This window comes from Aedes albopictus, chromosome 2 (assembly GCF_035046485.1).
Source record: "Aedes albopictus strain Foshan chromosome 2, AalbF5, whole genome shotgun sequence".
NCBI lineage: Eukaryota > Metazoa > Arthropoda > Insecta > Diptera > Culicidae > Aedes > Aedes albopictus.
The window spans coordinates 480,432,252-480,456,943 of record NC_085137.1 but is presented as its reverse complement, the minus strand read 5'-3'; the positions used below and the strand labels follow the sequence as shown (position 1 = coordinate 480,456,943).

Here is a 24,692-nt window from a genome sequence, read left to right as displayed (position 1 = left end):
AACCTTTTTGAAGTCCGTTTTTGCGTGACTCAAACTAAAATGATATTTTATTTAGCAATACATTAAATGGAAATGATGAAACTTACAGTTAGTTTTCTTCTTCGAGGGATAATCTGTTTATGCTCTAGGGAAGCGACGCCGAATGAGGTTATGTGCACTGTCTCTCAATTGTAGCTGGAATTATTTAAAACTGATTGAAATTTACCGACTAAGTGAAAATCGTACTATCTTACTAGTTTACAGAAGATTGGACATTGTCATTGTTCGGCATACAGTTTTGAAATACATTAATCATTATTGCCTAGGAAACATAAACAATCAATTCATGGTGTTTAAAAATCATTGAAAAATACCGTTAACTCACAAGTACCACTGCTAGAGTGCAACATCTCAAAGCTAATGCCTATAATCTAACACTGTGTACTCTGTTAATGATTTATGCTTAACGTATTTAACTATTTTTTAGGAAATTGGGGATCTACTACAAATCTGTCGCACGAGGTAAACCAATCTTTTCTCTTCCTTGTTTACCAAAACAAACTCGTCGCTTCTGATGCTGACGTACTGCAGTTGTACAAAGGGCCTATTTCTCGTTTAACGTAACAGCCCCGCCCGTAATGCCTCTCCTTTAATCGGCTTTACCACTTTCCATTATATCCAGAAGCGCCACCTTGACAGCAGGCCGCTGCATCACTCCTGAGTTGGTCTGAACATCGACCTTGCGCACCTGGCCGTCAGGGCCCGGATAGATCTTGATCACCTTTCCTCTCAGCCATCCATTCCTTACTTGTTCATCCACAATTACGACTAGGTCATCGACTTGTAACGGACGAACTTCATCGAACCACTTCGTTCTTCTAGCGATCGTAGGTAGATAAGCTTGGATCCAACGTTTCCAGAACTGATTTAAGAGATGCTGCATCAACTTCCAGTTTGTTCGGAGTGACAATTCTTCATTCACCGGAACTCTCGACGACGTGTTTGATCCATCCGAGCTCATTAATAGAAAACTATTTGGTGTGATGACTTGGTGTTCAGGGGATTCCAAGGGCACAAACGTTAGTGGATGGGAATTAACGATCATCTCAACTTCAGTGAGAAGTGTCACCAGATTTTCGTCGTCCAAACGGTCTTTGTGAGAAAGTACCTTGAAAGCTTCTTTAACCGACCTCACTTTTCTTTCCCACACTCCTCCCATATGTGGGGCGGAGGGTGGATTGAAAACCCATTCAGTGTCAGCGTTAGTGAACGTGCCAGCTACGTCTCGATTGATTGCTTCTATCTCCTTGGCAAGATCTCGCGCAGCTCCCTTGAAATTAGTGCCATTATCACTAAAGATTTGCTGAGGAGCACCACGCCGGGCCACAAATCGTCGTACAGCCATTTTGCACGACTCACTTGTTAGGTGATGAACTACCTCTAAGTGGACAGCGCGTACCGATAAACATGTAAAAAGCGCGACCCAGCGCTTTACTTCGGATCTTCCTCTTTTTATTATGAGTGGCCCGAAGTAATCCAGTCCAGTAAATGTGAATGGTCGCACGTATGGATTCACTCTATGCTGAGGAAGTGGAGCCATCTTTGGTTCACGTGGTTTTGCTCGGTATACACGGCACCACGTGCACCTGCGTACCACCTTCCCAACGGCTGTTCGCATCTTTGGTACGTAGTATCTTCGTCGCATCTCATTTATCACGGTCTCGGTGTTTGCATGGCCGTAACGTTGATGGAAATGCAGAATCAATAAGGTCGTCACATGGTTTTCTTTAGGAATAATTATTGGATTGCGGAAGTCGTATGCATAGTATGCTGCATGTGCATCAATCCTACTTTCCATCCGCAGAATGCCGTCCTCATCGATGTACGGAGACAGTTTCACGAGTGGGCTTGATTTCGTAATCCGATTCTTCGATTCTTTCGAACAGTTGGCGCCTTTCTGCAGGCATGCCACTTCGTCCGGGAACTGTTGCAGTTGTACCATACGCAAAATACTCTTCTCGGCCTGGTCGTAATCCTGTCGGGACAAAATCACGTTCGGGGTTCTGTTCGTGTTATCATTAGTTCGTGTTTTTGACCTGCATTGATGGATGAAATGGTACAGATGGGCGACTCTCTTAACAAGGTCATTCCAGGTCGAAAAATTCGTGAAGTTGACCGGTGGGTTGCTGTTAGTGTTGAGATGTACGTGTACCGCTCTGAGTTCTTCGTTCACTTCGGATGAAATTGGCTCTGCTACATCCCATTCGATATCCGGCTCATGGAGAAATGCAGGGCCGTTGAACCAAACACTTTTGGGGTCGAAGCATGGCCCATTTCCCCATTTCGTTGCCATATCGGCGACGTTTACGTCCGATTTCACCTTTCGCCATTCACTGATGTCGCTATCGTTCAGAATTTCAACAACTCTCAGTGCCACATATTGGCGATAACGTCGAGGATCCGCTCGCAACCATGCCAATACAGTCGTAGAGTCAGTCCATATGAATCGTTTTGAGATGGGCAGCGTGTGGTTCTCCAAGATAGTCTTCATTAGACGCACACCAAGAACTCCCGCATTTAACTCATTGCGTGGTATGGATTGCGGTTTCAGCGGTGTCACCTTCGATTTAGCAGCAATAAGTGCACACCGTGGAACCCCTTGATCAACTATTCGAAAAAAAGCTACACTGCAGTAGGCCTGCTCACTCGCATCCACAAAGATGTGCAGTTGTAGATTTGTGTAACACTCGTCATTCGATCGATCCGGGAAATAGCATCTTGGTATACGCACCTCGTTTAAGTTCGGACATCGTACAATCCACCGCTGCCAGTTCAGGAAGTCTGACTCTGTAATGGGGTCGTCCCACTGAACTGCCGACCGCCAGATATCCTGGATTAGAATTCTTCCATGAACCGTATAGAACGAGATTAGCCCGAGAGGGTCGAAGAAACTCATCACCACACGGAGTACTTGACGTTTCGATGGTTTTACCTCGCCAGACAGCAGTGGTTCCAGGTCGTCCTTGAACTGTACGCTGATCGTGAGCACATCTTCGGACGGGATCCATGCAATACCCAACACGCGTTCTGTTGCAGTAGTTTTGTCGGCCGTAAAATTCTTCGTTGCTTCGTCGCTTTTGTCTCCCATTCGTTCCAAGACCTCAACCGAATTGGATTGCCAGTTACGTATCTCAAATCCTGCGTTTTTGTGGATGGTACGTACTTGGTTCGCTAACTTTACGAGTTCGTCTATCGTATCTCTGCTGTCGAGATAATCGTCTACATACGTATTTTTCACGATGGCTTCGGATGCTTCGGGGAACTCGGTTGCATGTTCCAAGGCGTTCAAGTTTTTTACGTGCTGTGCAGAACAAGGAGAGCATCTTGCTCCGAACGTGACGACATCCAACATATAAATATCCGGCTCAGCTATCCCTTCGCAGCTGTATAGGAACAACTGCGACTGACGATCAATCTCTCTCATCTTTATTTGTAAGAACATCTGCCGAATATCTCCTGCAATAGCGTACATTCTTTGACGAAAACGGAAGACGACTCCAAGAAGCGAGACTAACATATCCGGACCTTTCAACAGTTCCGAATTCAGGCAAACATCTCCAACTCGGGCAGCAGCATCCCAAACGATACGTATTTTGTTGGGTTTTCGGGAATTCCGAACTATCCCGAGAGGTAAGAACCACGTGCGGCGCTGGTCTAATTGTCGGAACTCTTCTTCAGTAACTTTATGCGCATATCCTCTGGAGAGAAATTCGGCAAGTTGCTCTTCGAATTCAATTTTTAGATCTGGTGATTTCGTCAATTGTCTCTGGAGGCACTTATGTCGCTGCAGAGCCATCGGGTAACTATTAGGAAGTCTGATCTCGTCATTATTCCATAGTAGTCCTGTCTCATACCTGCCATCCTCGGTGCGTTTGGTGGTGTCTTTCAAGATTTTCCGAGCGCGTTGGTCTTCAGGTGCTTCCGGTAGGACGACAACACTATTGATTCCGACGGTTTCCATATTGAAATAGTCTTTGACCAACTCGTGCAGATCTTGAGACGTTTTGCGATGGCAACCGTGAACGTGGATGTGATTTGGCCCCGATTGATTGGCATGTCCACCACAAATCGTCCAACCAAGTCTTGTTTTGGTTGCAACTGGTTCTCCGTTTCTACCTTCACGCCTGCTAAGGGGAACGGTCAATTTGATGTTGTCCAGTCCAATAAGCATTTGAGGATACACCTCTGCATAACTTTCGACAGGAAGTCCGTCCAGATATGGATATTGTCTTGACAGGTTCTTATAGTCCAAAGTTTGCTTAGGTAGTCCTAGGCTTTCAACGGTTCGGACGTCCGACAGGGGATATTTTGTCTGATTGTTGTGGTTCGAAATATTTAGTTCCACGCGGCGCGACGTTTCTTCGTTCCTTGTGACGTTACAAGTCCATTGGAGACAGAGAGTACCGCTTTCGCCGTCAAGTCCGAGCTCGCTGGCAATGCTCGATTCCAGAAGGGTCAGCTCCGATCCATCATCCAAGAAAGCGAAAATGGTGATGGATTTCCCCTTGGCCTCTAGAGTTACTGGGAGGATTCTGAAAAGAGTTCCGCATGTCTCTTGACGATGTGTGCTGACTGTACCCGATTGTGGTTCCACTGGGTTTGGTGCAACATTGGCGGACTTTCCGGGATGGAGAAGCTTGTGGTGCATTTCCTTACAATTGTCGAATTCGCACGGTTGTTTGGTCCGGCATGGCCATTTTCCGTGACCTGCCAAACACCGTTGACAGAGGTTGTGTTCTTCTACAAACTTCCAACGCTCCCCAATCGGACATCCTTTGAACTTGATGCAGTCTCGAATTTTATGTCCGTCTAGTTGGCAGTAAATGCACGGCCGCAGTTCGGTTCTTGATTGAGTACGCGTTTCATCCTTTTGTTCGTCATCGGTGGAATGTGCATTGACAAATCCTGTCTTCTCCCTCTTGATAACTCGCTTCGATTGTTCCAATGGTACAGTATCGGATGCCAATGACACTTGACACGCAGCCGTTTTAATCACCGAGACGAAGTTGCTAAAGGCCTTCAGTGTTGCTTCCTGGTTGCGTTGAAGGTGCAGTCCCCAATCCAGCCGTAGACTTGGGGGAAGCTTTCCAACTAACTCTGAAAGAAGCATTGGGTTAGCCAGATGATCTTGCAGCTTCGCGGCTTCGATATACGTGACGAGGTTCTTGACTTCTCGTCCAAATGTCACCAAAGTGTCTAACTTGTTCACATTGGGAGCGGGAGCATTTCGGACCTTTGCAAGCAAGCAATGGACAAGTTGATCCGGCCGGCCGCATTCTTCGCGCAGAGTAGCAATGATTTCCGGAATAGCTTCTGGCAGCGTCAGAATGCTCAATACTTTCTCTCGCGCGCTTCCCACGAGGCTTTTCTGCAATCTCGCTAGATTCTCGTCTGGTTGGATTCCGCACATCTCTGTCGTTGATTCGAATGCTTTCAAAAACATAGGCCACTCCAGAGGATCACCGGAGAATTTAGGGAGCTCTCGAGAAACAACTTGTCTAGCGGCGATTTGCTGGGGAGTAATCAGAACAGTTCCTGCGGCTCCAGGCCACTGTGTCGCAAACGGTGTTTGTTGGTCAAGTCGGGATTGCGGTGGAGCCACCGGTGTGAAAGACTTGAACGGCTGCTGTGGCTCGGAGTTCGAATTCCTCAACGACGGGAATGGCACCCGGCTTAATCCTGCAGCAATAGGTTCTGGGAAGAAGTCACATGTTCGCACTTGGTTTACAGCCTCATTAGACTTCGCGGAGCTGGACGGTCCTGTCTGCATAGGAAGTTGCTGTACGTTTTCCGCAAGTGTGTTTCGCACGTAGTCATCTTGAATATGTGCTGCTGGGGAAAATGTTCGTTGGGAAACGATGTTTCGACCACAATTCCATACTTGATTCATTGGTTCACTGGTTGAAGCTGCTGGGGTATTTGACTGTGGCTGAAGCGTCGGCCTGGCAACGATTTTCAGATCTGGAGCATTTAGTGTCTGTATATTATTTTGCTGCGCGACCCATGCACGGGTATTCTCATGTCGGCTACGATGAGATCCTGCGCTTCGCCCGCTAGCACGACTACTCTCGACCCTTTCTTCCGCTTCCAGTTCGGCCTCCAATTGGTGTTTTACGATCAAATACTCTCTTTCCTTTTCTGCTTGCTTACGACGCAATCGATCTTCTAACGCTTTTGCTTCTTCCAGCTGCATCAGCCGGAGGCGTGCGCTTATCCCAGCCGATTGGCCCGACCTGGATGATGGAATCGATCCTCGAATAGAACCGTATGAAGAAGGTTTATTGCAGCTGCCGCAGCGCCAAGATCGATTGCATACTGATGCTCCTACTCCTGCGCAGCTGTAATGCCACCATTGACTACAGCTGTCACAAGCTACCATGTCCTCTGCCTCATCCGGTCGAGTGCATCCACGGCAACAGTGGTTTCCCTGAGCGCTCATCCTCGTAACTTTTGAGCTTGTAGAAAACCTTTTTGAAGTCCGTTTTTGCGTGACTCAAACTAAAATGATATTTTATTTAGCAATACATTAAATGGAAATGATGAAACTTACAGTTAGTTTTCTTCTTCGAGGGATAATCTGTTTATGCTCTAGGGAAGCGACGCCGAATGAGGTTATGTGCACTGTCTCTCAATTGTAGCTGGAATTATTTAAAACTGATTGAAATTTACCGACTAAGTGAAAATCGTACTATCTTACTAGTTTACAGAAGATTGGACATTGTCATTGTTCGGCATACAGTTTTGAAATACATTAATCATTATTGCCTAGGAAACATAAACAATCAATTCATGGTGTTTAAAAATCATTGAAAAATACCGTTAACTCACAAGTACCACTGCTAGAGTGCAACATCTCAAAGCTAATGCCTATAATCTAACACTGTGTACTCTGTTAATGATTTATGCTTAACGTATTTAACTATTTTTTAGGAAATTGGGGATCTACTACAAATCTGTCGCACGAGGTAAACCAATCTTTTCTCTTCCTTGTTTACCAAAACAAACTCGTCGCTTCTGATGCTGACGTACTGCAGTTGTACAAAGGGCCTATTTCTCGTTTAACGTAACATCATGATTCATGAACTTTAAAGAAAAAAAAATACGGTTGGAATAAAACAATATAACGAACGGATACATAGGGCCGCATGACAGGGCAGAGAATGATCATCAGAAGGTAGTTCTTACGGATCAAGGAGATTAGAAGACAAACAGCAGAAGGGCCGATACTTGGTCCATAATCAACTTAATATCGTCATAAAAAATCATACCAAATTAGTTAGAACCTTTCAGCTGAAAACAAGACCGTAGAAGTGCCAAGCAACATCTGTCCAAGTTGAGCCGTCAAACAAAAAAGAAGCAGCAGAAGGGATAAAATGGAAAGACCAACACAAACTGTAATAACACATATTTCATCTTATTTCAAACGTAGTCTTGTTTACTTTTTAGCAATTATGTATATTTTCTCCCATTTCTTCAGTACACACATCCGCACGTAATAGTATTCTCACCCCTCCCTCTTCACTTCTTGGCCGGGGCCTTCTTGTTCTTCCGGACGCGCTTCTTCTTGCCCTCCTTCTTCGCAATGGGATTGCGTCGCTTCGGTAGGGGTTTCGTGCCCTTGACTGGCTTGCCGAACAGCATACCGTTGTTGACGACCTCCTTCTTCAGCTTCTTGTACTGGGCGCTGACGATGCGGTTGCGCTCCGAGCGGGCCAGACGCAGCTTGAACCGGTCGAAGTCGGACAGATTGCAACGCTGGTGGATAAGGACGAGAGAAAGATACATTAATGCGGTTGTTGTTGAATTTGCGAACTGAATGAGAACGCATAAAGTTCGAGAAAGTAGCAATCTTCATGTTTTCCACGCCTACAATGATATTTTTTAACTTTTCCGTTACGGGAATTAGCGCATATGACAAAGTAAATTTATTCCCAAGTTCTTTCCGAGATTTTGCCGGCTTTTTCCAAGATCTCTGAGAGTTACTCCCAGGATTCCTCCCGTGGATTCTTTAAAAATGCATCTCAAGTTTATTCAGCAATTTCCCTTAGTAACTTTTTCTCGGGATTTTTGCGAGATTCTTCAAGGGATGTCTTAAGATTCAGCCGGGATTTCTCTTTTCAGATTTTCAGAGTTCACCCTTGAATTTTCCTAATACATAGGTATTCCGCCCAGGATTATTCTGAATTTTTTTTTAATTGTTCTAGATTCTCCCAGGATTTTTTTCCGAAATTTCTCCAATAGGTCTTACGGAGTTTTTCGCAAGATTTCATCTAAATTCCTTCCAACATCTCTACAGGAATTTCTTTAGTAAGTTATCCCAGAAGACATTAGAAAAAAAAATTGCCTCACTCTGAGAGACATCCTAAGACCAACACCGGAAGAAGCTTTCGATCAGAACCGGCAGAAACTCCCTAGAGAAAACTCCAGCAAAATTTCAAAAGAATCCCGCAAGAATCTTTATGAAATATCCTTGCTGGAACTCCTGTGGAAATCCCGGGGAAGCTCTAGAAGAAAGCTCACGGAAATTTCTCAAAGAAATTACAGAAAAAACATCGAAAGAAATCCCAAGAAGAACTCCTGCAGAAAATTATTGTAAAACTGCTATAGGCACTCTAGTAGAAATCCCAACAATATTTAACTCCTGTAGAAACTGCGGGAGAATCTTCAGAGGGGAAATCCGAAGAGGAACTCTGGAAAGTTTCAAGAGAAATTTCGAGCGAAACTCATTTTTTGCCAAAGTCTTCGCTCAAAACATTTTTATTACATTTTGTATGGACAACAGTAAGCAATTGCCCACTCTGCTATCCTTCTCTTTCTCGTACGTATTCAAGAGTAAGAAGGAATAAAAAGCTGCGCACACTAAATGCCTACAATCAAAATTGAATTTATAGTAGCTTTATTTTGGGGAAACACTCATGGGTATGGAAAGAATTGAAGATTACTACTTCCTTTAGTTTCAGATTTAAGTGGCTTCATGTTTGAATCAGTCGGCCTTTCCTATCAATGAAATTATTATAATAAGGTTCATCATTTTAGTCATCCCGCCCCACTGAATAACAGCTAACCCCCGGAAACGGATCTTACCTTAGCCTTGGCGGCGGCACGTTCCTGCCATCTGGTGCTCGAGAACTTTTCCTTCAGGTTATAAGCCTCCAGAGCCTTGCGGACCACCTTGGACTTGGCGGTGTAGGGGAACTTCACCCGGTACTTGGTCAGGTGGAGGTGGTTCACGGGGTACTGCTGGCGGGGAACACCGGTGGTTGGGCCATCGATGAGAACCTACAAGCGGGGAAACGAAGCAACTCCATTAATTTCACCATTATCTCACAAGTTATTCGGAATTGTTCCTCTGCGGGTTTCAGAACTGGAAGACTTGGCTTCATTTATGATTCAGGCGGCCCTTCCTAATCTTCTAGTTTCCTCTGTGGGATAACTTCATCACGCTAGAACACAATGGCATACGTTAGCATTACAACAAATTATCAACTTACCCGATTTTGGTCAATGACATTGACGATAGCGACAAGTTTTCCCTTGTATTTTCCACTGGCGCACTTGGCCACGCGGCCAGTCTCCACAAAACGCGTGAAGGTCTGCAATCAAGGACAATAACAAAAGATCAATCCAAACTGCTTTCTCCATATTCCAGCTGATTTGCTTCTTGATTTGCTCGTATTTCAACACGTAGAATCGATTTCCGTTGTGAAGATCTTGCCTACCGGTACCGGCGCCACCAGAAACACCGCTCAAGGTCCATAACTTCATCCGAGCAATCCGCTTCCAGCTTCGGACCGACACTTTTGACAGGTAAACACATGTGGAAGAATTCGCCCAACACTCTTCTCGCATCGAAATCACTATACCGGGACACCCCACAAACTACCAACACCGAATTCGCGTCCAAAATCGCCAAACTCCATCAATCCGCACCAGCGCTCCAGCAATCCGGTGCAGGTTCTTCACAACGGAATCGATTACACTTGAACTCCGACCACTTTTCATCCATTTTCAACGCAATTTCGATACGAGCGAATCGATCGCAGAACTTGCTCGCTTACCATTTTGGACCGGAAAGAAAGAGAATGGTTGATGATTGCTGCCAACCTAGCGGACGCGAAACGGCCGTCGGCGCGATTTTGACGTTGACGTTTCTGGCGCGATGCGCGCCGGGGGAGGGGTCGTCAAATGGAGAAAAGCCTTTTCGGTTGCACACTGAAAAAACTGAAAAACAGAAATTTTTTAATCATGCATGCGTAAATAGAGCTTGCTGACGTTTATTCACCTTTCTCTTTCAAACATGCAGGCGGAATAGGATTTGTTGTCATCAAGAAAGGTTTCCCGATGAAAACAAATCCTATCCCGCCTGCAAGCTTGAAAGAGAGAGGTGAATAAACGTCAGCAGCTCTATCCACTTATCCGCGAGCGGTAATGGCGGCGGCGGGCATATCCAACCGGTTCGGATTTTGACGTTTCATGGGGGAAAATCAAAACAGTTTCATTCTCCTCCTCACCCCTTCCCCCACCGTTTGGTGGCGCTAACCGATTGCGATCCCCAAGAAACGTCAAAATTCGAATCGGTTAGTTGTGTCCGCCGCCGCCATTACCGCTCGCGGATAAGTGGATACACTGAAAAAAGGGACATGGTAATTATGACCGTATCGAGGGTGAAATTAAAAACTTTTACTACTTGATTTTGGTAGACCATGAATCCTGCTTGAAATTACCGAGGGGCGATTCACTGTTCTGCGTTACTGCATTGAAAATACACGAATGAAAATAATACACAAAAATACATCAATACACGATAAATTCAAAACTGAATTAAAAATACGCCAAATTCTAAAAAATACACAAAAATGCATCAATACACGGTAGATTCGATATTGAATTAAAAATACGGCACATTCGAAAAAATACACAAAAATGCATCAATACACGGTAAATTCAAAATTGAATTAAAAAATACGCCACTTTAAAATAAAAATGCAAAAATGCACCAGTGCACGAGAAATACAATTGTAGTTCAAATTCGAGAAAAATGCTGCAAATACAAGAATTCGGGAATAATGCGACGATTTTGTGAGAAAACCAGGGAGAAAATAAAAAACACGAACAGCATAGGAAGATCTTCCAAGACGAATGTTTGTGAAGATTCGTCTAAAAGGATTTTTCTCGGATATTATCCCAAATTAATTTGAATGACGCTGGAGATGGAGGAATTGTTTACCGGATCACATAGAGAGGAATCGCTCCGGAAAAGCCTGCAAGAGGAACGTGTGCAAAAATTCGCCCAAGAGGAATTACCCCAAAGCTATTCCAACGGGGATAATTCCATGTGACATTCCATCGGAAACGAGGGGGACGACTCTTCCAGATATGATAGATTTTAAGCCAAAATTGGCCAAAACTTACAAAGATTCACATCTTTTTTCATAATTTCAATGAAATTTAAGAAAATTGACAAAAATCGATCAAAACCACTCATATCTGAAATATCCGATAAAATCGATTATAATTTTTGCATAACCATATCGAATCGAATGAAACCAGTGCACATCTCTAGCCCAAAATGTCAAATTTTCTCGATTTGTTTACAATCGGATTTGAGGTCGGACTGTCTGCATAGCATTCGAGTGACGGCTGGTTCTGGTCATTCTGGTGCCTCCCTGCTCCCTGAGAGTGCCTCCTGGTTCTGGTATTCCGCCTGACGGATTGCGTTTCGACTGCCGGATTTTTTTGTGAGAGAGTCATTTGGCCTAGGATTTGGTCGATGGATCTATCTTGGCGGTAGTGGAGTGGTGCAATCGTTGCCGTTCGCTTTGGAATCATGATAGGTAGTTGGAGTGGATGTTGGGATACGTTTGGTGTTCGGTTTGAGGGAAGATTCTTCGAGAGTACTGTTGTACTCTTCCTGGTGGCTCTGGACCATTTAACTCGTATACCACTTCCGGTGATTTTGAGCAAGCCCTTGATTTTTTCATCAGCGCCTTCGAAGATAGGTTTTTGGGTAAGTCGGGTTGAAACAATCGGCCTTGAGCCTGATCAAGAGCAAGATGTATCACTTAAGGAATGGATACCATGACTTCTTAAACAATTCTTCTTTGTGGCTCTACATTTCTACTGAAACTTGGCCTACCCCTCTTTAACAGTAACAGTGTTCTTTGAGCGCTTCCACAGTTTTTAAATAGCTTTCTGTGCCCATGATTGCATGAACTCGTACAAATATTGTGGAGCTAGGCAATGACACTATATCTAGGGAAGACGAGAAAAGTTCCCGATCAGAACGGGAGTCGAACTTGCTGGATCGGTGATCAGAAGCCAGAACCCAGATGACTAACTGGAAACTTCATGACTTTTTCAATAGAAATCTAAATATGTACTCTATTTCCTTCTATGATTCTTAAGATGAGAGTACACAGGGTCAAATATTGGACCAAGCACAGATCAATGCTCAAATATCTGGTATGACTCGATCAAATTTTCATTAGTGCCAAACAGAACTAAAACATTTCTTGTTAAACATTTGACCCTTTGTACTTGCACCTTTGGTTTATATGATTCAAGGCGATTGAAACTGCATTGGGTTTAAAGTTGGTTTGAAGCCTATTTTTAGACGAGCTTTTCTCAACACGTGTCTTATCTTGCGCCCCTTGTTTTTTTTTACGGAAACTAACAAAAAAAATATTTTTTTTATCTAACAAAACCTGTTACTTTTTTTGTTATTTATCTAAACTTCACACTTCTACTGTTTAGACACTGGCGAGTCAATTTTATAGAAAAAAAATATAATAAAATTGACACACTTTCAGCGCTCTCATCGTTGCGTAATGGCAATTTCCGAGAACAATCCTCCGGCTGCTGGTTTGACTGTGAGCACCGAATCCTCCGAAAATGGGACTGTCCAAAGGTGTTCGTAACCGGTTTACTGGTAGCCACTGTCCCGAATAGTTCAGCAGTACTCGTCTGAGGCCTCTTCCGATTTGCCTGGTAATCCTTTGTTGGCAGTTTTCCACCCAGTTCTGAAATCTCAACATGAAAGTAAAGCAATGTTACTTGGCATGAACCGTCATTATTTGGCCTCTCTTACCAATATATCTAGACAGCTGTCAATGCAACATGACCACCGTTGTTCCATTACCAGTACCGATCGGAACGATTGCTCCTAATATCGTTTTTTTGCTAGGTTTTTTGTGCCTCTAGACGTCTTCCATTTGGTGTCGTTTGGCCAGCCTGAAAATAAGACAATCGACAAAAAAATATGCTTTCTTTCTGTACCTTATTTCAATAAAAACTCACCTACATTCCCGAGATAGTTCATAGTTGTTGAACTATGGATTCGACACACAATCTGAATTGATTTTTTTCTTTGGATTTTTTTGTTCAAACTTGTTTTGATTTAACAGCTGATGGGACGACGCAAGAGCTGTCAAAATAAATTGCGGCGTCGCGATTTTAATCAGTATTGGGCGATTTTTGTCATTTTATTCGATTTTTCCGGATATTTCGGATTTTTGCCATTTTGATGAGAGAGAAAGCAGAAAATCGACAAAAACCAGATCAAAACTTGCAAAATGGAGAAAATCCGATAAAATCGATTTCAAATCAAATGTAATGAAAACTGTTGCGAATAATTAAATAAAATTAAGTCTTATCGCATGGCAATTGAGCCAAATCGATTAGTGTCGACCCCCTCGATCGGAAATTGTTTTCAATTAAATTCCATCCAGAGTAATTCCTCCTTGAATTCCTCCGAAGATTTCTCTAAGCGGAATTCCTTTGGAGATTCCTCCAAGAGAACTTGCTTCAAAATTCGCAACAATAATTCTCCAGGCAATCAATCAGAATTCTCTCATGTGTGCTCTCCGAAATTCTTTCACTAATCGCCTCTTCTATTCCTCCAGGAAATCTCTCGGGAGTACCCTCTTTTGTAATTTCTTCAGAAGTTCCTTTTTGGAAATTCTTCTAATAACTCCTGTTCAGATTCCATTAGAAGTTTCTTCCGGAAATTCCGCCAAGAGTTGCTTCAAAGATGCCTCCTGAGATTCCATCTAGGAGATTCTTCTGATTCTCCTGGAAAAATCAAGTGAAATTTGTGGATGCACCATCAGAATGAATTACAATGGATGTCCCAGAAGGATTCTAAAGAAATTAAAAGTTAGAGGAGCTATCGAAGAAGAAACTCTTAGAAGAATTCCAGAAAGAAGGAATCACACAATCAACTTTTAAAGGAATCTGTGAAGGAACATTCCTGGAGGAACTGATGGAGGAAACACCGAGATCCCCGTGGCTCTTTCAGCAGTTTCCCCTTCAATTCCACCATGAATTCCATTTTAGATTCCTGTAGGAGTTCCTTTTGGGAATTCCTCCAAGAGTTACGTCAGCGATACCTTGAGGGGTTCATCCAGGAAAAAAACTCCGAAAGAATCATAAGAATTCCCAGAATGAATTCTAGGCGATGTTCCAGAAAGAATCTTGGAGTAATCTCAAAATAAAATTTTGGAGGAATCCCAGAAAGAGCTACTGGAGACGAGACTGGCGATACCGGAGAAATAACTCTTGAAAGAATCCCAGAAAGAAAACCCCGTATACAAATCACAAAATTAAATAACTTTTGGAGCAATCCGCGAAATATCTCCTGGAGACATTCCAAGAGGGGCTAGGCGTCAAGCAATCCAAGAAGGAGGTTCCGGTGAAATCATAAAAGCGACTTTTCCAGCTTTTTTGCCTTGCAAAAACCTCGCAAAATTAAATTTACCAACTTAGGTCTCAGCCATGAAAAAACCTTTCTTGATTCCGAAGTTACTCCTTCAAAACCATGTCCAAAACCTACGGGTGCCAACGTCGAATGGTCGAATATTGTGCTAATCGGTGCCAATATCGAGGAGGGTTGTTGTCGTTATTGCATGCTTCTGTTCTAATTACTTGTAGTAGAGTTTTTTTTCCATCGTCTGTGGATATTATTGGATCTCACGAAGTAGTGGGAGTTTTGGTCTGGCCTGAGAACGGTGGTCGATATGGCAAAACAATGAAAATATTGTAATTCGTGTTTGAAGTATTCGAAAACTTTGATGAATTTCAGTTTATTTACAAACACAATTATCAAATGCAAAATGTGAAAATCAATTTAAAAATACACATTTATTCGGAAAATACTCAATTATTGCATCAATACACGTCAATTCTATTTTATTCACAAAAATGCAAAACAATGCAATAATGCAAAAAATACATGCCAATACACCAAAAATACATCAATTCGATTTTCAATACACAGGGCTGCATCGAAAATACATGAGTGAATCGCCCCTCGATCAAAATCCTCAAGAAACTGAATTAGAGTGCTTCCCACAGCTCCGCCAATGCCTTATCCAAAAAGCAAAAATATAACCACCGACGAACCGACGTGACAGTGATGATTCAAAAGTGTCCCCCCCCAAATTTAACGGTCGACCACCGAAGCGAGCGATCGCTTCTGTCAAATCAGCGCAGACGCGAACCGTTTCCTATATGAACACATGGGGGTTCGGTGTCGAGCTACCAAACCATCGCGGGCCGTTATAGAGGTGGCGATAGTGTTCGCTTATTTTTCATCATGGCGTCGCGGACAACAAATTTGAATTTATTTGGAATTTATTTGTTCTAGCTGTCACGTCGGTTCGTCGGTGATGTAACCTCGGTCACCACCAGGGTCACCAGGTCACTATTTCGAACACATCTGCTTATTATACATGTATATCTTTTTTGTATTGTTAAATAAATCTCACCAATAAAAAAACAACTTAAATTCCACAGCTTTTTTCTTTGAAGGATGTAAACAAACCCGCTATCAGCAACCAACCACGATATAGTAAAGGACACTATTTCAATGGTTACGCTTACCATGCTGTTTATCGTTGCGCATAGTAAAATTGACTAAAAAATATGGTTGTAAAGAACCAAAAAATGTAAATAAAAGTGACATGGTAAATTTAACCCCGTCCATAGTAATTTCCGAGGGGCGGATCACTTCCAAAACAACTGAATCGAAAATGCGTTTTGATGGAAATGCGTTACAAAATGCTCCAATGCGTTGAAAAATGCATTTGAAAATGTAATGCGTTGAAAAATGCACCAAAATATCCAATGCGTTGAAAAATGCACAGGAATGCATGACGAATTTTTGGGGTTTTAATACATAATTTGTTGAAAAATACGCTAATGCGTAGGAAAATGCGTGTTATTTATCAATGCGTATAAAAATGCGAGCATTCCACCAATGCGCATGAAAATGCGTGTTTTGTATCAATGCGCAGAAAAATGCGTGTTTTCTATCAATGCGTAGAAAAATGCAAGTTTTTTTGTCAATGCGTATAAAAATACGAACAATTTTATCAATGCGTTGAAAAGTGCATGCAGTAAAATTTTGACAGGTGTTGTTCAATTTTACAAATGCGCGAGAAATGCGTACCTTAATACGCTAATGCGTAACAAAATGCGCCAATGCGTATGTCAATACGCAAGGCTGAATCGAAAATGCGCTAGTGATTCGCCCCTCGATTTTGATCTAAGACTGAACGATGTTTTCTTCAAACTTGAGGAGCTGGCGGTGGCAGCACCTGCGAGTTAAACTAACGTTCTGTCTTTCTCTAAAGGGATGTGAGCGTGTCCGATGTATTCTAGTTGGTTTAAGGCACCTGGAGCTGCTTCAGCCGTTGCACCTACTGGGGAGCTGGGGATCAATCTTGGGCTCAATTTGCTTCTTGGTCAGCCTCTTCTACTTTGGCTTGGGAGACTTTGTGCCGTGGCCGGTCGAAGCGTAAGATTGTTTAGGCTGGCAGGAAAATCGCGCCAAATATCTATCCTGGAAGAAGTCCCTGTTCCAGGACGTTCCTGGGATTTGCGCCTCAACCATCAGATCAAGTTCACTCCTGGAGAAATCTAACAGCTTGCATTCTCGAGACGGTGGGATGAAACCAATGAACAAGCGATGTTTGCATTTCTCACAAATTTCGAAGGTTTCAATTTTGGTAGCCTGGAGTAGAGGAACATCGTTTTAGATCAGATGCCGGGGATGATGAGCAAATTCAATAAGCATCATTTAATTGGATTACAATCGATAATGAACAAACTCACTATGGACACACTCCACTAGTATAACTGTTTAACTTTATTGATAACAAATGATATTATTTAAGATTCAGTAAGCGACTTTTGAATTTGTTCAAGATTTTGCGCAGCAACCACTTCAAAACTGTTATGATGGGTAATCTGTTTTAACTGAACATGAGAATTGTATTGGCCAAACAAAAATTAGTACTGATAAACACAAATGGTGTTATCAAGTCAACTATGTTTGATAGTATTGATTACTATTCCTATGGTCGTTATACCGTGGTAATTTCAAAAGAAACATAGTAATCACCATTGATAACATGGTCATGATTACTATTTTTTGGCATGGTAAAATTGAGCATGGCAGCATAGTTGAATTTACTCTAACATTTTTTTCAGTGTACTACCCAGGGAGATGACGAAGGGCCAGAATCATCTACCCAGCATTCAATTCAACATGGCGTCCAATGTTTTTGTTTTGATTGCTTAATTCATGGAAAAAATACGCTGGAAACATCGACACTTTTTCTTTCCTTAACACTTTGCACGATATTATATGTAGCAGCAAATATAATATCATGCAAAGTGTTAAGGAAAGAGAAACAATCATCAAAAACATCGATTTCGTTTGAAATGTTAGAATGCAACGGTGGAGAAACTTCCGGTTGGCATGATCCTGCTGCTGCTAATGAAATTTAATGTTTTATGTTAAGTTAAAAGTATGCAATTGATTGTATTGTGCATCCCAGCTTAATCACTCAGATGCTGATGATCTCAACCAGCCGTCGTTTATCGCGAAAAGATTGCGCCCCGTTTGATTTGTATACGGCGGCTGATTATCCATGACAGCTCCCACCCGGCGGCTGCAAAAACAGTTTTAGCCAAGATGCACACCGTGTGTAAATCATACGTGCGCGGTCTGGCGCGATCTGATGCTGCGCGTTTCGAACGCAACTTGTTGAGAATCTAAGATAAGCGCGACAATATTTTAACTTTAAGGAAATGTTAATAAATTATAAAATTGTTTTATCAATTCAACAAAAGGTAATAAAGAATACTGTCATGAAAAAAATAACATAAAAGCAAAATCAAATATGTATTCCGCTAAATATAACCGATGTTTGCGTTCCTATGCATAAGCATCACTTATGCATTGATTGAATAAACCCAAAAATATGCATTCCAAAGGGTGGGCAGATCGAATATGATTTTACAGTGACGATTCGTTCGTTGAGAGCTCGTCAGATGGGCTGTCTCGTTGGTTGAATGTTCACTGGTTGGGACAAACCCCAACTAAAAAGCACTGTCAATGTCAAAATAGATGTCAAAACGAGTTTGACGTCTGACCGCCGTCGCATCACAGCTCCTGTATACAGAACGTTTGCGCAAGTATGTGAGTGTTTCGTGACGCTAGGAGCAGGACACTACCTAATACCGACGCTAATACCCTAATACCACCTAATAAATATTAGTTTCCAAATATTCATGCTTCACCGAAACATTTGTCGTGTAGTATGTCATGACTTTTTCACGAAACAACCAACTGTCACGAAAACATGATGTGGAAATACGGTTTGTCTGTAGTTTGTCTTCAATTTATTCAATTGATTTCTCTAATTTCCTTTGATTACTTGTTTTAGCTGTGGAAATAACGTGAGCTCAACTGCACTCTGGGAAAGAGCTCTCGAAAACTTGTGTCGCTGGACGTTAAAAAATCAAGAAGGTGGCTTCATTAGATATGATATTTAACATGCTTTCACTACAAGTCCTAAGCATTCGGTTTGCAGAAAATTGCTGTTTTCAAATGTGCATGTCTAATACCTAAATAAAAATAAAAATTGAATTTCGTTGACTGCGTTTTCAAACTTCCATCCATTCACTAGGATGGGATAGAGTTAGCATTAATAGAACTAGAAGTATTTCTTCTAATGACATTTTGTATTGCAATGACGTTTTGGTTTAAGGATTTTTTTTTGGTTTTCGATTTTTCATAAAATAATGAAGCAATATTTTCAAAATCGGTTTTCGTGCACATGTAGAGTATGGATCAAGGTATCTCCTGATTTTTTTCGAGGTGGGAAATATTTTTCGTTTTTGCAGAAACCATTTTTTTGTGAAATTTTGTTTAAAAATAGTTTCTGCAAAAACTAAAAACATTTTCCATCTGAAAAAAATTCAGGAGATACCTTGATCCATACTCTACATGTGCACGAAAACCGATTTTGAAAATATTGCTGCGTTATTTTATAAAAAGTCACAAACTAAAAAGTGAGGAAATGGGCCACTGCTAGTTTGAAATTGTTAGGCTTAGCTAATTGAATATTGGCCATCTTAATTCGCAGTTGGACTCCAGATAGTGTATAAACTATTATCAATACAGTTGCAAATCGGAATATTTGACTAGCGAAGTTGGATTTTTCTCCAAATCCGTGCGTCTGACCTGATTTCGGAAGTGGTGCGCTCTATAGATAGTAGAGTAAACATAGATCCGTGATGATGAATCCGTTGTATCCAAACGAACTGTCAAAATCTGTATCCAAACGAGCATGACGTCACGATTCCAATAACACCAATGGAGCGCATGACGTCATATTCAACCGTCGCACTCTTGAAAAATACTATTCACACGCTTGAAACATTTCACTCAGCGATGTCCGCGGATCTATGTTTACTCTACTATCTATCGTGCGCTCTAAAGTATACCAGGTCCAGTATACAGTGCACCACGTCCGAAGTTAGGTCCGACGTATGGATCCAACTTCGCCAGTTGAAAATATGGAACCCGGTACTGACGGTACTGGACTGATTATAAAATAATCAGTGTGAATTTCAAAATCATAGTTGAGTGTAGAATTAGCAACTAGTTAAAATACACAAAAATAAAAAAAAAAAAAAAGATCATAGTTATACATTTTGGAACGTAGGTGTTAATGCGAGGTACAGCAGTTCGTTAATCCGCCAGAGATATGTCCGGAATCGATGCTCCAGGAGTGAGAAGTTCTAAAAGCAGCTATATTCTGCCGTTTTAATACAACCCGAAAGCGCTACGTCGATCGAGAGCATGTTGACATTTCAAAACCAGTTCAATAAACATGGCTTACTTCGTTCAAGGAAGAATTTTCTCTGGGATTAATACTCCTTAATACTGCTTAATACCGCTAATCAACATTAGAGCTGTCCCGCCCCTAGTTCGTGACGTATTTCTCGTCACTTGCATGTGTCTAGTGCATTTTTTTATCTCTTTATTCGGGGATTTTCTGCCGTAGGCAGGTTCATCCCGGCCTCTAGAGCATTTTGATTAGTAGTTGTCAGTTGCCCCAACGAACGAACACGATTCGCTAATCGGGGCGCAGTCGTGACCCAACCAGCGAATCCGGACTGTAGTAAATAATTTATGCATTTTAGCATTTTTCGATCTCTCCGTCACTGAGGATATTGACGATCTTGCGCCAAATACGACGCACAGGCAAACAAAATTGTCCCACCACAAAATATGCACACCGGTTTCAGCATACATTGGTTGATGTCGCCGCTACAGTTTTCCAGTAACGGAGCGTTATTTTGGGGTGGTGTTTCGACTACCGTCTACCCCCGTTGGTATGACCTCATCTAATCTGAACACTTTTTAATTTGACCCCCTCTAATCTGCACATCGTTCAAACTAAAAATTGTTCAAACGTCATTCTCCTCATGGAACGGGGTGAAACGGAACGCAGAATCAAAACAAAACAGCAAAAAGGGTTACCATCAGTGTGTTTTTCGATGCCCACAGAGTTACTAGAAGTTCAAATTAAAAAATGAACCCCGCTGGTTTGCATGAGGTGTCGTTCAAACCAACGGGGGTAGACGGTAATCGGTTTGTTTATGCACTGTTTCCTTTGTTGTTGAATGTGTGAACATTGTGCTGTCAACGATTGAAAATTTGCACGATCGTCGCGAAATCCTTGCAAAGCTCAATACTGCAACTCCGAAAATCATACGAATCAACTATGATTTTTTGCCACAAGAATTTCTTGCAAAAATCATAGTTACGAACTATGATTTTGGGTTCAAAGCGCCAACTATTATTGTCATACTTTAACTGTATAAATTTCATAACTCTCACGTATGAAAATCATACCGATAACGTATAAAAATTGAAACTATGTCTCATGATTATCATACATATTTTTATGGAATATTTTGCAGAAATTAAAAAAAGTCGCAACCTGGAATCAAACCAGGAACGTTAAGGTTGGCGAGTGCGTGCTTTACTCATTCGCCCATCGACGCTTCGGAAGTTGAAGTGGTTAGAAGCCAATAAAAGGTTTTGTTGTTTTTCAGCAATGGAGTTTCATAACACATCTTATGATTTTCATACGAAGCTTCTTATGAGATTTTTCATACGATAAGTCTTATGGATTTCGCTTTTCAATGTATGAAAAGCATACGAGAACTATGAAATGACGAAAAATATTGTCGTCGCGGTTGAAACCCGAAGTTTCCCCACACACGACAATCGAATTTTCTCAAAATCCATACGTGAAACCTATAGATAGTAGAGTAAACATAGATCCGTGATGATGAATCCGTTGAATCCAAACGAACTGTCAAAATCTGTATCCAAACGAGCATGACGTCACGATTTCAATAACACCAATGGAGCGCATGACGTCATATTCAACCGTCGCACTCTTGAAAAATACTATTCACACGCTTGAAACATTTCACTCAGCGATGTCCGCGGATCTATGTTTACTCTACTATCTATCGTGAAACCTAACGTCGGACGTAGTGCGCAGGACAGCGGACCTGGCCCTCTATCCAGCGCACTGTGCCCGACGTACGTCCGACACACGGTTTAGAAGAAAAATCGATTTTCGCGTGTCAAAATTTCCGATTTTCAACTGCACGAACAATAAAAATAACTTATTCAGAGCAACATTAACGGCGGCTACTATTCGAGCAACCTGCGCAGCGCTACCATTTTGACTTCGCCACCCTTTTCCACACCGGTAGCAATCAAATTAGTCACCCTGATTCGTATCGGGAGGGCTGTCATATTCCCATAGAATTTTTAGCAGCGCAACTGTCCCGCTACTATATTTGGTCACCCACCCATAGCGCTACTATTTTGCGAGCGCATCCAACAGCGACCGGTAAAGTTTGCTGCAATGATGGAGGGCTGCCAAACGGGGTATAGAAGCGCACCGTTAAAGGTGCTCTAAGATGTAAACTATGAAAAACATACGAACAGTATCCTCAGTGTGTTTTCCGTGAGCACTGGAAAAGGCTTTTGCAGTCCTGCCCCTCGTACGACACTCACTACCAAAAGTAACTCACTTCCGGTGCCAGTCTACCAAGCATTGATGCTCGCTTTTGTTATGACATTTCGTTGGTTTTGATTGAATCTTTGTTGTCGTCACCTTTCCTTCGTGAGCAGCCAAAAGAATTTTCGAATCTAAGTTTTTTTTCGGATTATTTCAGTTATTGCCGTTTTCTGCTTAGCCAAGTGCACCAAAAAAACCGCAACCATGGATCCAGCACTGCTTCGCGAACGGGAGGCCTTCAAGCGGCGGGCCATGGCAACGCCAACGTAAGTAGATTGATCGGGAATCGGGATCACTCAAGGGGAGATCTCCACTGATACATAATTGGTTTTGTTTCCAGCGTCGAAAAGAAGGCCCGTACCGAACCCAGCTATGCCGCCCCAAAGGACCCCAAGAAACCCAGACCGTCTATCGCTCCACCCAAAATCGATGCCAGCAAGTAAGTTCTAGTGGATGTTACAGGGAATCTGTAATGTTTAACTATTTGTGCCTTTCAGCTACAAAACCATGTCCGGAAGTTCCCAGTACCGGTTCGGGGTGCTGGCCAAGATCGTTAAACACATGCGATCTCGTCACCAGGAGGGAGAAGATCATCCGCTCACGCTGGAAGATATTCTGGATGAAACCAACCAGCTGGACATTGGATCCGGCGTGAAGTCCTGGCTGCAAACCGAAGCACTGCGGAATAATCCCAAGATCGAGGTTACACCCGAGGGGCGCTACGTATTCAAGGCGGTGTTCAGAATCAAGGATGGTAAAAGTCTGATGCGACTGCTGAAACAGCACGATCTGAAAGGACAGGGTGGAATCCTGTTGGACGACGTGCAGGAATCTCTGCCGCACTGCGAGAAGGTCCTGAAGAATCGTGCCTCGGAAATTGTCTTCATTACACGGCCGAACGACAAGAAGAAGGTCCTGTTCTACAACGACCGGACGGCGAACTTTCAGATTGATGAAGACTTCCAAAAGCTGTGGCGTGCCGTCACGGTGGATGCCATGGACGATGCCAAGATCGATGAGTATCTGGAGAAACAGGGCATCCGGTCGATGCAGGATCACGGTCCGAAGAAACCGATCATTCCGAAACGCAAGAAGGCCCAGGCCAAGAAGCGGCAGTTCAAGAAGCCGAGGGACAACGAGCATTTGGCCGATGTGCTGGAAACGTACGAGGATAACACGCTGACGCAGTCGAATGCGGTGCAGGAAATTAAGCAGAAAAATTAAGGTGGGGACTGAACTAAGGTTTATTGGGGAGAGTGGGACTGTGATGTTGGTTGAATAAATTAAAATAATCTTATCTTTTATTATTGTTGTATTTCATCATTTTTGTTGTACTTTATCAGAGTATAAACCTTGGTATTAGTATATCTCTGACTGTATGCTTGTTAAAAAGAGTTGTCTTTCTGTTGCATTTTGAGATGACATTTTTGTTTTTTTGATTTGCTATTTTGCGAGGTGTTTCCCATTCATTTTTTTTCTTTCAAAAATTACAACGTTGTTTTTAGTAGCACGATAAGAACTCTCATGATTTTTCTATGCAATCGTTTTCGTTCATAGTAAATCATTTAAATAATATGTAAATTTTGCACCGTTGATATGGGACTAAACTCATTTTTGTCAATAATTGCCCACTCTCACTTTAGGCTGAGTAGGAAAACAGAAGATTTTTCGATTTCCGAGTAAGCCCTACTCAGTCACTGAGCAGGAATTTTCCTAGGTGTAACATGCAGAATACGCCTAAATGTATGTGTAACTCCCTGAAGGGTGGTTTATAAGCCGGGTAACGAAACCTGGCTTTCGCGTATCGCTTACGCCTAAATGTATGCTTTCCGTGTTCTTTTCGCGTTCACACGCAGCGTTGCCAACCTTCCAGATTTATCTGGATTTATCCAGATTTTTGAGGTCTCATTTAACAAAAGTCTGGAAGATCCAGACATTTGTTTTCCGGATTTGTAAGGTTTTTGTCCAGAATTTGTAAGGTTTTCATGCAAATCCAGACTTTTCCAGACAAATCTTCCTAAATCATCCAGATTTTTCTAAAATTGACCTGGCATCCCTGTTCACACGTGGCTTCAACTTCAAACATACGATCAGGAATGCCAGATGTGAAGATCTGAAAAGGTTTAAACTTTTTTGAAGACAATGAAGACATTTATTTTTGAGAAGACATTTAAAATTACGTGAGGACTATTAAAGACATTTGAAGCTTGAAAAATATGTGTGGTTTGTCAAAGAAATAGTTAAATTCTCAGG

General features: G+C 42.2%; 3 protein-coding genes and 1 long non-coding RNA gene across 4 annotated transcripts; 1 reads left to right on the top strand and 3 right to left on the bottom strand.

Moving 5' to 3' along the window:
- Position 1: 1 nt before the first annotated feature.
- LOC134287454 (uncharacterized) lies at positions 2 to 1,181 on the bottom strand. The gene is made up of 3 exons (XR_009997315.1): positions 365 to 1,181; positions 234 to 301; positions 2 to 174 (listed from the first exon to the last, which is right to left on the bottom strand). It is a non-coding gene; the product is annotated as an uncharacterized LOC134287454 (long non-coding RNA).
- Positions 1,182 to 1,556: 375 nt separating this feature from the next.
- On the bottom strand, positions 1,557 to 6,232 carry LOC134286949 (uncharacterized). Its single transcript, XM_062848662.1, has 2 exons — positions 1,831 to 6,232; positions 1,557 to 1,561 (listed from the first exon to the last, which is right to left on the bottom strand). The coding sequence occupies exons 1-2, from the start codon at positions 6,230 to 6,232 to the stop codon at positions 1,557 to 1,559; spliced, it is 4,407 nt and encodes a 1,468-aa protein (XP_062704646.1).
- Positions 6,233 to 7,429: 1,197 nt separating this feature from the next.
- On the bottom strand, positions 7,430 to 9,638 carry LOC109399154 (large ribosomal subunit protein eL14; the record flags this gene model as incomplete). Its single annotated transcript, XM_029870711.2, has 3 exons — positions 7,430 to 7,794; positions 9,124 to 9,318; positions 9,531 to 9,638. Coding segments are annotated over 3 exons (540 nt in total), but the record flags the coding sequence as incomplete, so codon positions are not given.
- A 12,917-nt stretch (positions 9,639 to 22,555) lies between these two features.
- LOC109413976 (general transcription factor IIE subunit 2) lies at positions 22,556 to 23,743 on the top strand. The gene is made up of 3 exons (XM_019687708.3): positions 22,556 to 22,705; positions 22,780 to 22,878; positions 22,937 to 23,743. Exons 1-3 carry the CDS (start codon positions 22,644 to 22,646, stop codon positions 23,661 to 23,663), a joined length of 888 nt encoding a protein of 295 aa, XP_019543253.2. The 5' UTR covers positions 22,556 to 22,643; the 3' UTR covers positions 23,664 to 23,743.
- Positions 23,744 to 24,692: the final 949 nt, after the last annotated feature.

What these genes read in the sequence shown, in the direction of transcription:
- LOC134286949 (XM_062848662.1), bottom strand. Translation starts at nt 6,232, where the DNA reads ATGCAGCTGGAAGAAGCAAAAGCGTTAGAAGATCGATTGCGTCGTAAG.
- LOC109413976 (XM_019687708.3), top strand. Translation starts at nt 22,644, where the DNA reads ATGGATCCAGCACTGCTTCGCGAACGGGAGGCCTTCAAGCGGCGGGCC. An exon ending in CGGGCCATGGCAACGCCAAC is followed by an intron (nt 22,706 to 22,779) that starts GTAAGTAGATTG and finishes TTTTGTTTCCAG; the next exon opens with CGTCGAAAAGAAGGCCCGTA. An exon ending in CCCAAAATCGATGCCAGCAA is followed by an intron (nt 22,879 to 22,936) that starts GTAAGTTCTAGT and finishes TGTGCCTTTCAG; the next exon opens with CTACAAAACCATGTCCGGAA.